Source organism: Mizuhopecten yessoensis, unplaced genomic scaffold (genome assembly GCF_002113885.1).
Source record: "Mizuhopecten yessoensis strain PY_sf001 unplaced genomic scaffold, ASM211388v2 scaffold716059, whole genome shotgun sequence".
Lineage (NCBI taxonomy): Eukaryota > Metazoa > Mollusca > Bivalvia > Pectinida > Pectinidae > Mizuhopecten > Mizuhopecten yessoensis.
This window is the reverse complement of record NW_018479927.1, coordinates 43,166-61,448: the sequence shown is the minus strand read 5'-3', so window position 1 is coordinate 61,448 and position 18,283 is coordinate 43,166. Positions and strand designations below refer to the sequence as shown.

The window sequence follows — 18,283 nt, the reverse complement described above, 5'->3', positions numbered from 1 at the left end:
GTATGGTACAGGAACCATTTAACATGTACTATAGTGTGATATAGGAACCACTTAACATGTACTACGACATGATATAGGAACCATTTAACATGTACTACAGTAAGGTACAGGAACCATTTAACATGTACTATGGTGTCATATAGGAACCATTTAACATGTACTACGGTATGGTACAGGGACCATTTAACATGTACTATGGTGTGATATAGGAACCTTTTAACATGTACTACGGTATGATATAGGAACCATTTAACATGTACTACAGTATGGTACAGGAACCATTTAACATGTACTATGGTGTGATATAGGAACCACTTAACATGTACTACGATATGATGTAGGAACCATTTAACATCTACTACAGTATGATATAGGAACCATTTAACATGTACTACAGTATGATGTAGGAACCATTTAATATGTACTACGGTATGATGTAGGAACCATTTAACATGTACTACGATATGATATAGGAACCATTTAACATCTACTACAGTATGATATAGGAACCATTTAACATGTACTACAGTATGATATAGGAACCATTTAACATGTACTACGATATGATATAGGAACTATTTAACATGTACTACAGTATGATATAGGAACCATTTAACATGTACTACGGTATGATATAGGAATTATTTAACATCGAATGCCCCAAATACTTCAACAAATGTATGAAAACATTGATAATGTAACATTAATGAAAAGTTTGTTTGAGATAATATTGATGTGCAATTTATACATGATTATTTATATTCAAACCATCCGTTTTAAATGGCTATTTTTTTAGCCAGGAGACACTAGCCATTGATACAAATGCTGTCGAAGTCCAGCTAGTAATCGCATTTGTGGTCTGGTTGTATATATTTGTGATGGTAAACGTGATGCCCGAGTGTAGGTTTGTTACATTTTTTGGTTTATTGTGTTGAAAATTTACTTTATTGTAATTGGTACTCTGTTTATATAATATCTGAATGTATGTCTTAACATGTATATTTACACGCCTATTCACAGTCTGTGTTTCATCATAGATCTAGATGTAAGATAGAGTTTTCTCGCTAGCAAATTTTCAAATACATACAAAACTAAATGCGGGTACCTTCATTAGACAAATTAAAGCAGTCCCGCGACTTGTTTAATTATCGGTACATGTACAAGGGAGGTCTATTTGAAGAGCGTTGATCTGTTGGACAAAAATGTACGCTCGCGCATGGTCTATCGCCCAATAACTCATGGTTATTAACCAATGAAAAGTGTCGTTACATCGCAAACGTGGTAGAACTACATATTTAACACTATGTTTTGGTCAACCTTCGAATCATCATTTTTGTACTTTTCAGTGAATAGTAATATCCCTTCCAGCTATGCCATGTTATTCCTTTGGCATATATAGAAGTTCTGCCGGATAGGTAGAGCCCGTTCAGGTTGGATACATGACACTTTTCGTACCACCAGGCACCGTGATATAGAACAGCACAGTTGCCAATTATATTATCTTTATCTTTATCTATTGTGCTGAACGGATAGCCGTTATGTCTCTTCAAAGAATCCCCTGAAAAAGGTAAGTCAGATTTAATACAAAAAAATAAAACACTGAAATAATTCCTTCTAACGTATATTAACATTGAATACATATCTTACTCTTAAAAGTCAAGCAATAAACAACTGATTACAACAGGGTAAAAATATGTTACGCTTCGACAAGAAAATCCGGCTGTTGAAATATGTCTCACCTCTTTAAAATGATATCAACCGAGTCTCAAAAAATGAAATACAAGTCTTAAACTTTATTTGTGAAAAAACATGGTAGAATTTAATCAATCCTATCCCGTTACAGAATCTATTTGTTTGAACTAATAAAGAGATATGGAATGGTAGAATGTCGGGTCTTTTATTTAATTATGAATAATGATTTGATAATATAATACATGATGGTATATTTTAAGCAACACTTAACATTCATAAGCTATAACCATATCAATGAAGTTTCTGTAAAAATTGTGCTTATTTAAGTAAATTGAGTTTATTCTATTTAAATAAGTACCTTTTAAGTTTTAAATCATTGGCGGTAATGAGATGAAGCTCGAAAGGTCATAAATACCTCACAAATCAACACAGACCTGTCCATCTTCTCCGAAGTGAATTTATTTGCTGAGAAAAGGATAAACCTGTTTTGAAGTTATGTGATGTTGTCATATAATCGCTTGAAAACACAATCCTTGAAAATAATAAAGTTCAAGTAATTGCCACCAAAACAAAATTGAAATATATTTTTTTCCGCAGTACCAAACTAAGTTTTCGTTTTCGTTTGTGATCACCGTCCCATCTAAAGCTAACGTAGACATATCAGACTAATTAAGTTACCTGCGTTTCCTGAATAGCCCGATATGTTCAGTCGATAGTTAACCATGATGTTCCAAATGGCGAACTGTTGGTATTGGGCATATGCAGTGTTATTTTCGAAATCCTCAATATCAACTCTCAGTTCAGTATTATCTGCTGACGTGAGTGCGTGTAATTTGTCATTTCCTGAGAAAGAAAATGTGTAGATAGAGCTTTATATTTTCTGCTATTTTTCACAATCAAAACATAAATGCTTAGCCTTGGTGGGGAAGTTGTGTACATCTGCACCTCTGGATGAGATATACACACCTTTGTGGCGGATATTTACAACCCCACTATGGCTAAAGGTCATAATTAGATAATTAGCAAATCAGTGTGTATTGATGTACATTTTGTTATCTAGGTTATGTAAATTAACTTGTGATCAAATGTATGTCATGTAATAATTTGTCATTAAATGTCACCTTCGGTGGCCATTTTCAACTTCAATTTGTTGTTTGGTTATCTTTGAGTTGAAGGAGCATAAAAGGCAGCTAATTTATTAGCTTAATTTATGCCTTGAAAAACTCAAAGAAACCTATTGATCTCGGTTCATGATTATACTCCCAAATTATTAAGGGAATTAACTTTTAAACTATGTTTGTATGATTTTATATTAAAAAGTAGGCATTTCAAATTCAAATTATTTTACATAGTCGGATGAGAAACTTTTCCTCTAATTTGATTGGTCAAGCCATATTAGGGAACAATCTTGACACGCATGCGCACTTTGTAGCGTCACTTCCAGCTTAAGCAGAAACAAGGTTGCGTTCAGCCTCCACGAGAGAACTTTATTTATCTTATAAATAGTTAAGCAGTATCTTATACAGCAGTTTACGGGATCAATTATAAACCCACCCTCTTTCCACCCTTCTAAAACATTTCATTTCTTCATTTTGGGCGGATATTTACAACCCCACTATGGCTAAAGGTCATAATTAGATAATTAGCAAAACAGTGTGTATTGATGTACATTTTGTAATCTAGGTTATGTAAATTAACTTGTGATCAAATGTATGTCATGTAATAATTTGTCATTAAATGTCACCTTCGGTGGCCATTTTGAACTTCAATTTGCTGTTGGGTTATCCTTGAGTTGAAGGAGCATAAATGTATTTCCATGCGACACAGGAATTCTCTGATATTGTTATAATATACTCATCCTGTACGTATTTTACTTTCCACTTCCTAAGTTTCAACAGAAAAGATATATAACTTCTTTTGTTATATGTGCCACCATAATGAAACTTACAGTGTAGTTGCACTACAATCAATATGCCTCAACGCCATCTATTTTAATACTGTTTCTATAAAAAAACACTTTGCAATGGTATTTGTGAACTAAACACAAAATCATACCGATGTTGATCTTATAAAACCTGTTAAAACTAACCTAACCAAAACTCATGGTTAACGTCACCAAAGCCGTTTCTGTATTCTTCCCATCCTTTATAGAAGTCGGTGGCGCCATCTATACGTCTCTGAAATACCTGACAATATAACAAAGTAACAAAGTATTAATACATTGTGTTACGTTGTTGGTTTACGTGACGTCAAGCAAATTAACATTGATGAGTTCAGATGAACACCATAGTCTTTTATTGCCTTACATATTTACCCTGATAACCCCAGTTCTCGGTAAAAATTAATAAGAAACATAAAGCGTCAATATATCTCTGTCTACTTTTAAACCTACCGTCCAACCTCCACCATCTGTTTCCATATCACACCAAACCGAGGTCGTGTCCGTTCCTGTCACAGATACATTGTATACTCCACTCTGCGTACTCCCTGTTTTCAACAACGCTAGGTAGTCTCTCTGAAGTCCTTCATTTGATAAACAACATAGTTGTAAACATTTTGTTAAAATACGAAACAAAAAGTCTGCTCATTTGTCAGTGGAAACGGCCAGCGTTTGCTTTTATTCATATTCAATATTGCCGTGGAATTCCAATTTTTGTACCCATTTTTTCATGGTAAATGTTGGGAAAAAATAATTTGTACAACAAAGTATATCAGATATAGGTGAAAAAGCTCTTTTTAATGCAAAAAAGTAATAAATCAAAATTACTGCTGAAGTGTCATAGTAAGTTGTCTTGACATCAAATAATCGAAAGTAATGTGCCCATAGCATCATGATTATCTTGATACATCATCTGACAATACAAAATATGAATACATCAATCTCTTACTATGTCAATTTTGAAAAAAATATGATATTGTAGCGAGGATGTGTTTCGTAGATTTGGTTAACCAGGTAATTAATAATAATCCGAGGTTCTTATCTACCGTTTTATCACAACCTAGCTCGTAGGTCGTCTGAAAGCGGTTCACAACTTATTATCCTTACTAATCTAACGAGTCCTATTGCAAAATAAAGGTAAGGGAGACATAAAAATACTTCAAATAAGATTAAATTAACCATACACATCTTAACTGGACAAAAAATCACCCTAAAAGCATTTTTAAGGCGAAACAACTTAGTGCGAAACGACCCAGGGCGACGGGGATTTAGGACGAAACGACCTGACACCCATCTTTCCACCCAGAACGTTCTGCATGTCTACCTAGCTTCACGTCGTTAAAAAGAGGACAATCTCTATTTTTACAAATTTCTTCCCCTTTAACACACATGTTCACCGCTGTTATAATAATAACAAACACTTCAAATTCCTTGAGAGTGTGTAATTTTGACCAGATTTTCTAAAACGGCAGCGCAAATAACGAACAGTCGCCATTTATTTACAATTGGGGTTTCCCCAGCGGGCGGTAACTCATACCGAAAATGACGTCACGATAAGGGGAAATTCCCAGATTACGAGGTTTCCCGATGTTTGCAGATGTTTCCCAATTTCATTATACATATACCTTAAAAGTGAATTATTTTAAAATAGAGATTAAATGATTAAATTAATTTTACCTGATATCGACATATTCTTTAAAAGAGAATATGTTTCTTGTATTTCGGCAGCTATGTAAGTCAACTTTGATGACAGACGTGATAACAACTCCTTGTTCTGTTTGTTGCTACATCCAGACTCCGATATTCCATTCTCCAAATTACACACCAGAAGGAAATAAAACAAGCAATGATTCAACTTGGTGACATTCATGTTTGTCTGTTAAAATAAATCATCCACCTTCGAATTATTTACTGAAAGAGGGAACTGTTCAATTTTACGACAGGGTTATCTGTATGAATAGTAAAGCGTAATACAGATAAATGAAAGGTTGAACCGATCAATACGTGTGCTATTTAAAGACAAATTTTGTTCTTATATGTCCTTGGTGACTTCGAAGGTGTTTTGTTGTGACGACCGACCAGGATGTGACTGACGGCTATTTAAAAAGAACTTTGATCGCACAATGTAGATTAAAAACTTCGATAGGCAATCCATTTGCATATAAACAAGCTGGTTTTGCTGATTACTTTTCCCCGGATTCAAAGAATTACCCCATAGCGAGATTGAAGTTGCCAGGCAGGCTGATGGCAAGCAACCTCATGAACATACAAACAGTGGTCGTATGACAGTAAAACACTTGTTTCCATCGAAGTAACATGCGTTTTTGAAGGGACCGGCAAGCATTTATTTCAAAATACAATACAGAATGTAGTCGGTTTGTCGAAATGTCTCATTCAACAATGCGTAAACCCAAACGTAAGAAACGTATACAAAACAAACATTGCGTGACTCATGGTGTAATCGTACCTCTCTATTCAGACGACCGACCAGGAAGAAGTGTCCATTTACACTGAATTCCTTAGTCTGTGCATAATCTGTTAAAACGTTTGTAAATAGCATATGAGCAGCCGACATCAAACATACTCGTCTAAACACCATATACAAACTAGGACAGGGTACTGCTTTTTACGAACAAATATATATATCTTACCGGACATTAAGGAAGGTGGACATGATTCCTGTTATACTGTTGGTGGTCAGTCTTCTGGCTGGAATGCTAACTTGTGGCAAAACCCAATGTGTATGTGATGGGTATAGTAAGGACAACGAAATTATATATGAAGCATTTGGAAAGCTGACAAATCTTTCTATAGAGGTACAGGACGCTTTGGTCTTGATGGAAAACATCACTGCAGCAGCAGGGTCTTGTGGTAAGTAATCTCGTTCTTTCGACGAAAATAAATACCGTCAATAACATATTATAAGTTTCATTCTTGTCACTACTTACTTGACTCTGAGTTAATCCGAATTTGTTCAATCTTTTCACTTATTGCATATTCTATGCAGTTAAACACTGAGTCTTCTCATCAACTTTATAACAATGAAACTTGTTCCATACTGTGTTACAGTAAGTCATGTATAGTAAAACAATAAACATTCTCTGATTTTTATGGATTTGTTTAATTGTCTTCTCTTGGTACTTTAGTCTCCTCCCACTTTCAGACATTCTGTATCCTTCAATCCTGACCAACAAAGAAGATTTCTACAAGTATAGCATACATTTGAAATGCCTCTTGAATTATTCTCATTCACACGTACAGGCCGATATTATTCCGGTGCCGGGTTGGCTGTTCAAATAGTACAGTCGTGAAGTATAGCTATTTACAATGCTAGCGACATTGTAATATAGCTTTTCATGTAGTCTGTTTTTACTCAGCATATGTGTAAATATTGTGAAAAATCCACGGGTATGACCTATGCTAAAATGTGAGTATTTCTGTTACCGAGTAGGCCATATTGAATTTATGACAGGTTTTAAGAAAAAAAATACAACTTGCGTGGGTCCAATTTTGGGTTGAAAAACATGTTTATTTTGCAATTTTTGGCGTTTTTGAGGTGGAAACTATGGTTTTCACAAGTCCCAAATCTGGGGAAATCACTTTTTGAAAAACAAAAATTCTTCTTAAAAAACTGAATTCAAAATGAAGTTTATAAATATATATATATATATTTAGGTGTGTTGTGTAGGATGAATCCGCAATGCATGTTAATCTGAGACATGTCCTATATTCTAAGGATCAAGCCATTTCTACTGTAGTCTAATGCTACATTAGCCGTATTGAATTGAATTGTTGTTGCCTTTCTAATACATTTAAACAATGTTTGTTCTCCTAAGCATTGATGACAATATACAGTTCAATGGAATATTATTAGTTGATCATTTCAAATTCCTGACTGATGATCACTTAAAATATGTGATTTTGTATCTTATAATTAACAGTAGAAAAATATCTGTCAAATCTGAGCTAGATCATTTTGAGTGAGCTAAGTATGTCATTTACGCTGATATTGGATAAACTATTTGACGAGAATGGTGGATTGAAAATATGTTGAACATTCTGTATTGTTTTTCACATTTCATTACTTTATGTAATGACATATGCATGGTTGATGTGTTTTTATATATAATCTATGTAAGAGGTTGGGGACCTGCTCAACGGACAAACATAGCGACAATTAACTTCCTGTTGACCAAGGAATGTCTCGGTAAAGATAAAAGACATCCTAATACAACTCCTTGACTGTTATTACATGCATATCCAATCTTAGTTTTTGACGGACTTCTAGATACCCCACAAGTTATGAAGTTTCGTCCTTTATATTACTTTTTTACTTTTTTTGTTAAATTAATTCAGAACTGCTCTCTTTTACAGGAATGCCTTATTACGTCTGCCATAAAGAGAGTAATATAATGGTGAAGTCATTGTTATTGTGAAATGTCAAAATAACAGAAAGGCTTTAACTATAGGGTTAAGTGCTTTTACTTTTTTTCTTCTATCACATTAATTTAGAATTGCGCTCTTTTGCATGATTGCTATAATAAATCGAGTATAATACATTTCTCATTCTAAATTGTTCTTTTACGGAGTAACTAGCATATGTAACGTCGATTTACATTGGTTGAAAATACTGTGCTATGGATGCATTTATTTTGTCTTTCCTGATATATTATATAAATTTTACATAAATGAAAAAGCTCTTATATTTTTCTCATTTTCTCATTTTCTCTTTAATATCAGATTAATTTTGAATCCTTCTCCTTTACAGTATAACGGTGATTGATGTTTGAGGTTTATAATGATACATTGTCTTGATTAATTCTGTGCTGCTTTACTGTGAAGTTTATTTACATTCGTCACGCCATAGATACATTGATTCAGTTAATTTGTTTTATTTTCCTGATGTCTGATATTATTTTGTTGGAATGTCTTCCCGACATTCAATATCAATATAAAATACATATGATATGTTTTTAGTATAACATTGTACCATATATACAATATTATATAAAAACTGTCTTTGTTATAAATGTGTATTTTGTATGTGGGAGAGTGCGATGTGATTTGTCATGTAAACGTTTCTGTGACTGCCCTGTACTCGTCATGTGACTGTCCTGTAATCGTCATGTGACTGTAGACTGTATGTCTCCTCTTGGCAACCATAACATATTTAAGGAAAGATTCAAAGATGATCACATACTAATTTTAGCATGTCTGTCTGCAAACTTAAATTTTGGATCTGTAATACACCAATTGTTGAAAAAACTATTAAAAAATTATGTATATGAATGTATATATCTGAATCGAAAAAGACATAACAGATTACTATCACATTTATTTGTATGAGCTTCCTCCACATCAGTATTTGAACAACAATTGGAAGAAGTTATGGTAAGTATTCTTCATACGTTTTCTTTAAATAAATAGTACTTGTACAACATTGTATATCCTGATAAAGTTGTTCTAAGTAACATCTACTCAGTAAAGCTTTTGTATTTCCAATTTAATACGCTGCCCATATGTTTAATATTTTTTATAATGATATATATAGTAGAAACATACGTGACCTGTCATACTTTATACAGTAATCCTAATCTGAATATTAAGATTAGGTATAATATAACTATTACTGCCATTATATGCCGAACGACCACACTTTGTAAAGAATACGACTGACGAAAACCTAGTGATCATGTCTAAAAATACATTTATATGAATGCAAAATTGATAAGACATGAACAATAAATATTTGGTTGGTTCAATACGCTTGTTCCCTTCTGTGGTTGACAGGCGCGACCATGCATGACTGACGAGGAAACCTGGATCGTGTGACATAATCATTAGAATGGGTGTATTGAAGTTCCAAGGTAAAACTATTAACACTAGTTAATAAGTTGTCTGGTTAACTTTGTCTATTTCATTATGATTTTCTTTTTCTCATATATGGAACATTCTCAGACATGCTTTAAAGCTTAAGTTGGACATGCAATTATAAAAAAATGTCAAATTGACTTGAGCGTGTTAAGATTGTATTGCTTCTTCTCAGCAATGTATACTGTAAACAAAGTTAAATTCACGTTTCCATTGCTTACATTATCTTGAATTCGTTGATTCACTTCGACCCATAAACTGTGAAAATAGAAGTGCCCCGAGAAATGACTAGGTAAACAATATATATATATTGTAATAGTGATTTATATCAGGAAGTGATCTGCTAATGTAAATGCGGTATATATTAGTAGTTCTAGTTTAATGTTTATAATTTGTCTACCTAAAGTGAGTGTTTGGTTGTTAATATGATCACTATTTATGAATTTTTATGTTCACGTGTAAAATATTGACAATACTTACGGATTTTACTACCATGTCGATAATACGGGCACGCGTTATGAATTGCTTTTCCACGTCTTAAATTGTAATACTTGATATATCGTGATTTAACTTTAATTGTTTTCATTAATTCAAATCAAATAGAGTTGAACTATACCAAACCCTTAATATCAATATGAATGATATTACATTATAGTGAAAAACGCATTAAATACTGGAAGAATATCGCGTCCCCCAAAAAAATCAGCTTTTGTATTCATTTGATCCGACTTGTATAATTTATGTCTGTCCGTTGCTGTATGTAATCTTTCTTTTCAGCCAGGAATTGACACTATAAGCAACAGGACAACGGCTCAGTTGAAGGTGCGAAAACCGGGCTCCGAGGAATTTCTTAAGTATGTTTTCTTTTTCGAAATCATTCTCTTACTATCTATTCCTGTATTAGGTAGGTAGATTAAACCAACTAAATTAATAAGATTGTCTTAAAGCAAACTCATTAAATTATTGTTAAGTTCTAAGTTACCGTTAATACGACTCATTAACAGTTTAATATAGATATGTACCATTATATGTTATCTTAAATACATGAACTGTTTATATTTAACATATATGTCTACTCTTTATGAAACAACCCCCATTTCAATTTAATACAGGAGCTATGCATAATTTATCAGGGGTCTTTCTGACTGTTTCTCGGGATCTTATCACCAGCAAAATAGTAGCTAAATATAGGCCTGTGTCGCGTTTTCTTTTGTTTGCGAATATATAGCAGTGAAAATACCGGTTAGGTGTCAGGTTTATTATATCGTCACCTGCTATCTTAAATGTTCAATTAAATTCTCACTCGCACTCAGTACACATACAAGGTGAACATACTGTAATTAATGAGACGATAGATAGATTCTTTATGGTACCGTCTATAATGTCTAAGTAAAGATAATATAACGGAAAGAGGTTGACAGAACCACGTTTAAAGGAAAGTGGTTTATTTGAAAAAAAAAGGAGTAAAGAAAATATTTCGTTACAAATGTCCTTCAGACTGACTGAAATATGATCCCGAATACACCTGTTTAACAGGTTTTGTTTTTGTGGCAGCGAGCCATGTTGAAAACTTATATATCTTTTTTCACAGTGTCAAATACAACCTAGTTTTTAAACAATATATTATGATCGGAAGGTATAAAATATTTACCTGACAACGTGCGTCACATAGCGTAAAGCATTTCCGTCTTGAAGTATTTACAAGATATCGAGTGGAATGTGTCGTCTGCTACCTTGTCATTATAATGCGTGTGAACTTTGTCCCTTGTTTGCAGGTGATGCGGAAGGTAAAACCTTCAAATCACTTTGAGAAGTCCGTAGGAGTTAACAAAGACGTGGTACCTGTACTCCTCTTCCGTGCTTTATAAACTGATTCTCTCTAATTATCTGTACCGATCATTGCAAGAGTAAAAAGTTATTTTGTTTATTTTTGTTTGTTTTTGTTTTATATACAAAGTGAAAAAATGTTTTAGTATATGATATGGATGGTCTTAATAGTATGCATAGTTTTAAACAATGCCTTTTGAACAAGAAGTTCATGGCTTTTAATCATCAAGAAGAAAACTTGAGATAGAAGAACTATACCTTCCCATTGGTACTGAGATACGAAGTGGAAGAGGACATCAACTTAGCACTATATATTAATATGACCGAGTGTCATTATCCCATGAACTCCACCAGCTTGGAACAGCGCTGTCTCTAAGCTATTGGTATAGTATTAGAGCATTTATTTATAATGAAATAAACTAGTATATCATATTTTAATAGAAACACAACGAAATCTGTCATCATTTATCAATTCTGAAATTGCTGACAATTGCCTTCAGATCCTTCTTAATATAATAGTTCTTTAATAATAATGTAAAATATGGCAACTGCTAGTGGAATGATGAAGTCCATATATATTATTGCAAACATGGGTTATCTCAACTTGCAGACCGTATATGAAATACAGCCACGTGAAAGGTTTTATTCGCAAAATGGCATCGAAGATCTCAAATACAAGAGTAAAACAGAAAAAAGCAGCTGACATTGTCGTCGAAAATACGTTAAACAAATTCCAAAACACAGCAAACAAATGGGCACCAATAATAATAATATAATATACAACATTTATATAGCGCCCTATATAATTTTTAAAATTACTCTAAAGCGCTTTACATCATATGGATAATAGTAATGGTTACAATTGTGAAAAAAACCCAACAAAGGCTTGCAATCACTTTTATACATTTAAGTAAGAAATGTGCACATAATTGAACAAATAAAAGGGTGGTATTTACATGACGTCTTTTCAAGGATTCTAAAATGCAGACGTGAAGAGGTGAGTTTCTCATGATTGTTTGAAAATTATACTCGGTACTTGTATAGTTTTGTATCATAAATCTCATATAAAGGGAGCTACAGGGAACCAAATGATACATGTAGATCCTTTACTTCTCTGTGTGGATTCAAAAATATCACAAACATTTAAAAGGCCACCGCGTTAACAACAAAGAATTACAATGCAAAAGGCGCAGGTAATAACATAAAATAGACAACAGTTCATTTCATTTTGTTAAGGGCATAATATGCTTTATTCCATTTTTTCGGAATAGTTATTTTACAAAATATTTAAATGCAACTTTAATCAAACTATAACGTTTTAGTTAATCATTTTAACACTATAATCTATTAATCTGCTTAATAAATGTACATGTGTATACTTTTGATATTTTGATATCATATTGGTCTAAGGAATAGGACCAACACATTTGTTCCTGCAAAATACGCTTGAAGAATTACAGACAACAAAGAGAATATAGAAATCACACCGAAACTGGATTCAAATTTAAAATCCATAAATCGGACAAAAAAGGGATAAAAAGATGACAAACTTATAAGGATCCTTTTTTTCAAATATTTGATAATAAGCACAAGTTTTTTTAAAAGGGAAAAGTCGTCTGGTTTATCGATGGCATCCGCAATGTGAAGCTTATACAAATAGTGTTTTGTCCTCAAATTTGAAATAAGAGGGAAAAAAGCGAAAACGTTTCGGCTTATTAGCATCATCAAAACATCAAAACATCTACAGCAACAAATGAACATCTTAAATAAGAAAACGTTCAAAGGTCTGTTTCGGCAAGTGAAATGACTGGTCCACGGTCACGTGTTATAGCATGAAGACTCAACTACACTTACAACAAACATCATGTCATCCCCTATAGCATTTCTACTTGTAAAATGTTATAATAGAATGACAGCGTTACCTCTCAGTGAATGGCAATACGCACACCATCGACCTTAGATCGGTGGCAAGTGGCTCCGCCTACCTTTTTGTGAACCAGGACGTGTCCCCTGCTAGTCAATGCACACATCATTATTTTGTTTGTTTTATAATACACCGCTACGTAACACTTCCGATAATTAAGCGTGGACGTTACTTATGAGCAGTGATAGCACGGACATGGGCAATGTATCAGTGCTAGATTAACTTCCCTGTATATATTAACATATTTACTACAATATTGACAAACCCCAGTTTGGGTAGGTATACTAGGTGGAATCTTCAGTGTGACTGGTACGAACCATAGGGGAAACGTCACAGTATTTATCACGACCTGATATACATTACATGACAACCATTAGGAATGTGAAATACTCACAGCTATATTTCAGCTTCCAGACGCTACATCATTACACCTGTAACTGGTTTAAATTAGCGCATATTCAATTATGTTTTATTTGAAAAGTAGGAGATCTACCTTTTCTTAAAATTATTACTAATTTAGTGGCACAAACAACCGACAAATGCTACGTTTATAAGTGATGTGTGGGGTAATATATATCTTCTGAAATATAAGAAAGAGTTATGAAGAAGAAAACATGCAGCATAGTTTATTTTCAATCAAATAAATTTAAAACAAGATATAAACGGAAGGATGCAGTAATGTTTGCAAGTAAGATACATAAGAAGAAGATAGTAATCCTCGTTTCAGTCATGATAAAATTCAATCCATCTCTATAGATTGAATCAAATGACCACGTGAGTGTGATATCTTTTTTGTTAAAAATCATAATATTCCTAAAAGTGAATTAAAAAACGCACCAAACGACAATAGATCGGCTTGATGTGACGTCTTTTTCAATAATGCGTTTGATAGTATTATTATAAAGACTTGTCTAATACAATGAAGACAGCAGACTCCATAATTCACTTTCAAATACATATAACACTTCCTATATTGTGATGTTTATTTATACACATTAAAGTTACCTGGGCCATTATATGTATATGAAGTACTTAAAATATGTTATCACCGTTCCTTAAATCATATTCAATTATAAGTATATATATAATAGGCAGATGCTATCTTACACTGGTGCAGTCTGCTAATGTGTTCTTTATGTTGACAACATAGATATCCAGATCTGTTTTTGTAGATCACAACATTTGAAATGCATGTTTTTTTATAATATAGTCCCCCATATGCCAATGTAAACTTTTGTGTATGTGTTCGCGTTTCGGCACTTTCTGCTACCAAACACTTCCTGTCATTCGCAACTTTCGCAACGTGAACAATATTTTCTAGTGTGATTGCAATAAATAGCAAACATATGGATAAAATAGACACAGGGTCCTTACCTCAGTCGCAAGGCACAACACTATAACAGTAGTTGTTGCATTGCTTAAATTATAAATTTGATTCTGTATAAGTAAACGGCATGGGGTGCTTATGGTTTTAATATACAATGTACCTTCAGAGCATGCAACTGTCAAACATGACCTTTTTTTGTGTATGGGTATTTTAATAGCCGTTGTTCATTTTTAATTGATGATACCTATGTACATAATCCATGTCCCCATGCGTTCTTTTCATTGATCGATCCGATACATCTGTGTATATTTATGTGTAAAGATAATATGCACTGAATTGATAACCGGTTATCTCCCTTCTACCAGTATTTAATCGTCTGAAAAGGAACATGTTGAGACATAGTTAAGCCTTGTAACATGTCGAGCATGCATATTCACCTGATCACATTCTTCTGAAATAACCCGAAATAATTTTATGTTTTACAATCTTTTGTTTTTCGTTAGAAGGTCAGAACAACATGACATTTAGTTATAAACAATTTTCATTACAGAAGTAATTTGAGATATCTGTGTCTAAGTTTTTGCTTAAGAAATAATCAACGTATGTGTGTGTTTTGTGGTGGAATACTGATAACGAGGATGAGAAAATGTTGAAAAAATAACAGTTAACTAAGGCCGCTTGCGGCAGGAGTGTAATGATTTCACAACAATTTCGAAATATTGCCGAGGTGTATTTTTCATCATCACATACAGTGCACAAGCATATTTTGATATAATATATGCCACCAAGAAAAATGTTATGACGGTCCTTTTGGTGTCTACCTCAGTGTCCATGCGCTTATGATAAATAAGGTGACCTAGTATAATCTAATTATTTAATAAGGTTGTTGTTTTGCTCGCGCTAAAGTTTGTCACGTGATGCTCATATGTCTTCATTGCAAAAGCTGCGAGATTTCATCTTTTCTGACCCAATGGGCAGTTGTCCTATATTGTCTAGTACGTAGATGTATATGGGAAGGATTTTCATTTTCAGTTGGCATTTTGTCTAAAGACGATAAATAATTAACACTGACGGTATCCGTTATATGAGGCGTTTATTTCAATCAATCGAATCTAAAACTATATCGATATCACTCGTTAAGCAATCAACATTTGACAAATAGCGGAACATTCTGACCGCGAGCTTGACATGTTTTCATGGGATCTAGAGGTTAAATAGAGACCTTTTCGTTGTATGATAGCAATTCATCAAATACAAACAAAATTAAAGGTAAGTACCGACAAAAATAGTACGGACAAGAATATCCGGAAGTTTATCTTTATGTCAAAATGTGAATGTATACCTATTTGTTAATATATATGAATGACGAATGCTGATACTTGATCGAATATTTTGAACAGTATTTACATAATTTAAAGGCGGTTCTAGAAGCCCAAGTACATTGTATATATATGTGTTTATGTCATAAAATTTTGGAAAATAGAATAAAAAAAGAAACATATGTACCTATGTTGGACAAATAAAATCAGTCCCGTGGTTCTCTGTTTACATATGCTAGGAAGGGTTTTGGAAGAGCGTTGCGCGTGCATGGTTAGTTCGAAAACAGGTACATATATATAATGTCTTCTTTGTCCTATGAATACATAGAGCATATACATTTATATATTTACATTCAACATCACAAAAAAAGGTGATTAGTTATAGTCATTAACTTTTCATTATTCTGCAAAATTATTCAAAGATGTGGTACATGTGTCCTAATCACAAATTACGTTTTTTACATTTTAGAAGTGTACCCAAAAGACGTGTGTGCTTCATATGAAGTGGATACATAGGATGTGTTGAACAAATTAAAGAGGATCTATTTGGAAATTAAATTTTAGTAAGAATGAATATGAAAATGAAAATTAAATACACTTAGTACTATTCGTTTACATAAACAGGTTATTTAGCATTTGAAACCTCGTGGAAAATACGTATTGGAAAAGATATTTACAAACAACTAAATAAGTAGTGTAAATTCCGATCAGTTATGTTAAAATTGCACCGGCTTAATTATAATTTATAACGAAATTGAATTAGTTTAAATCAGTACATGAAGATAATTATGTGTTATCTGTAATGGTATTTCCCGGAGATCAATAGGATGTAAGGAGTTCTGACACGGTATTTAAGGTGGAAACATCATCAGTTAAGCTCTAATGGAACACGAAATGGTACCGTACGTCTGCTGCATTCCCCTTTTTAAAAGTATAGTTTCATAAATATAGAAAAACGAGATCCACTTAAATGTTACGTGTGGTACAGCATTAAAATGTTATTATCACTTTTGAAAACACTAAAAAATGAAACAAACAATACTCTGTACATCACTTTGTGTGTCTCGGGAGTTGTTTCCCTTACCAAATGTTATTACTTCTTTATGCATTAAATTCAATTTATTTGCTAAGCCTTAAAGCTTATAACGTACGAGACATATACTAATGACAATAATGCAGATTATTAAATTTTATAATTCATGACGGCATTCATGCATACGCACACATACACGCGCAAACAAGCGCGCAAAACATCCACACATGCATGCATTCAAAATGTTAGACGAACAGCTCTACCAAAACAAGTTATGTCAGTGTCATCCATACGGACCATAATAGCATTCATTACCTGTATACCTGAGGTACACACATGTACCTGAACGATACCTGTGTTGCACGTGCAGACTACTATACTCACCTATGTGACATGTATGTTAGTACTGGAGTTACACCCTGGAAAGCTGTGGTTTATTTATGAACGTTTATTCGTACATGTACATATACATGTTCATCTTTTTGTATAATACGGATTTTAATGTGCGTTTACTGTGTAAGAACGGTAAACTAACCAGTATGACCTTGAACTGTGTGCACGTGTAGCCCATGGGTAAGAAACGTAATAGATCTCATACGGACACGAGTACTGTAATGGCTATGGCACATAGAGATCTCTATGGTACCCCACATGGTAATGTGGCCGCCACGCAACCATGTTTCCAACCTGCCCCGCAGTACCCGCAGTACCCTATGCAAAGCTCGTGTATACCCCCCAGTTCTCCTGCGAATCCTCAGTTGATGTTCCCTCAGGCAACCTCGCCTACTCCTGACACCATTTCCCCACACTTCAGTGATCAAATTCTTCGAGACATATTTCAACGGTTAACTAAGCTGGATACACTGGATCAAATCATGTCTAGACTCAGTGTCATCGAGGGCAAGTTTAGCAGTATGGAGAGTTCGTTATCAGGCGTTAAACGTGAACTTAAAACACACAGTGAACAGCTCGAGGGTGCGGATTTCGACCATTCCATTCTTGAAGAGAGAGTCAGCAAAGTGGAACTTGAACGGGAGGAGGTACGGGAAGAAAATCGCCTACTGAAAGATCAAATACTCGAGATCCAAACACGATCGATGAAGGACAACCTGTTATTTGGAGGAATCCCAGATGTTGACCGTGATGAAGACACCGAGGCTGTTGTGAAGGAATTCATCAAGACGGAACTCGGTATTGAAGAGGAAATGCAGCTTCATGTTGCCCATAGGCTGAGGAAAAGATCCGATAATAAACCTAGGTCCATAGTAGCTAAATTCTCTAGCAGAAAAGATAGAGACAAAGTGTTGAAGGCTGCCCCAAAACTAGCGGGGAAAAGAGAATTCTCTGTATT

The 18,283-nt window shown here is 33.8% G+C and overlaps 1 protein-coding gene and 1 long non-coding RNA gene across 2 annotated transcripts; one reads left to right on the top strand and one right to left on the bottom strand.

Moving 5' to 3' along the window:
• Nucleotides 1–571: 571 nt before the first annotated feature.
• On the bottom strand, nucleotides 572–5,516 carry LOC110441613 (microfibril-associated glycoprotein 4-like). The gene is made up of 5 exons (XM_021484803.1): nucleotides 5,309–5,516; nucleotides 4,085–4,215; nucleotides 3,782–3,878; nucleotides 2,371–2,535; nucleotides 572–1,558 (listed from the first exon to the last, which is right to left on the bottom strand). The coding sequence occupies exons 1-5, from the start codon at nucleotides 5,499–5,501 to the stop codon at nucleotides 1,302–1,304; spliced, it is 843 nt and encodes a 280-aa protein (XP_021340478.1). The 5' UTR covers nucleotides 5,502–5,516; the 3' UTR covers nucleotides 572–1,301.
• Nucleotides 5,517–8,605: 3,089 nt separating this feature from the next.
• On the top strand, nucleotides 8,606–11,429 carry LOC110441614. The gene is made up of 4 exons (XR_002461890.1): nucleotides 8,606–9,022; nucleotides 9,422–9,498; nucleotides 10,280–10,356; nucleotides 11,278–11,429. It is a non-coding gene; the product is annotated as an uncharacterized LOC110441614 (long non-coding RNA).
• The last annotated feature ends 6,854 nt before the right edge of the window (nucleotides 11,430–18,283 follow it).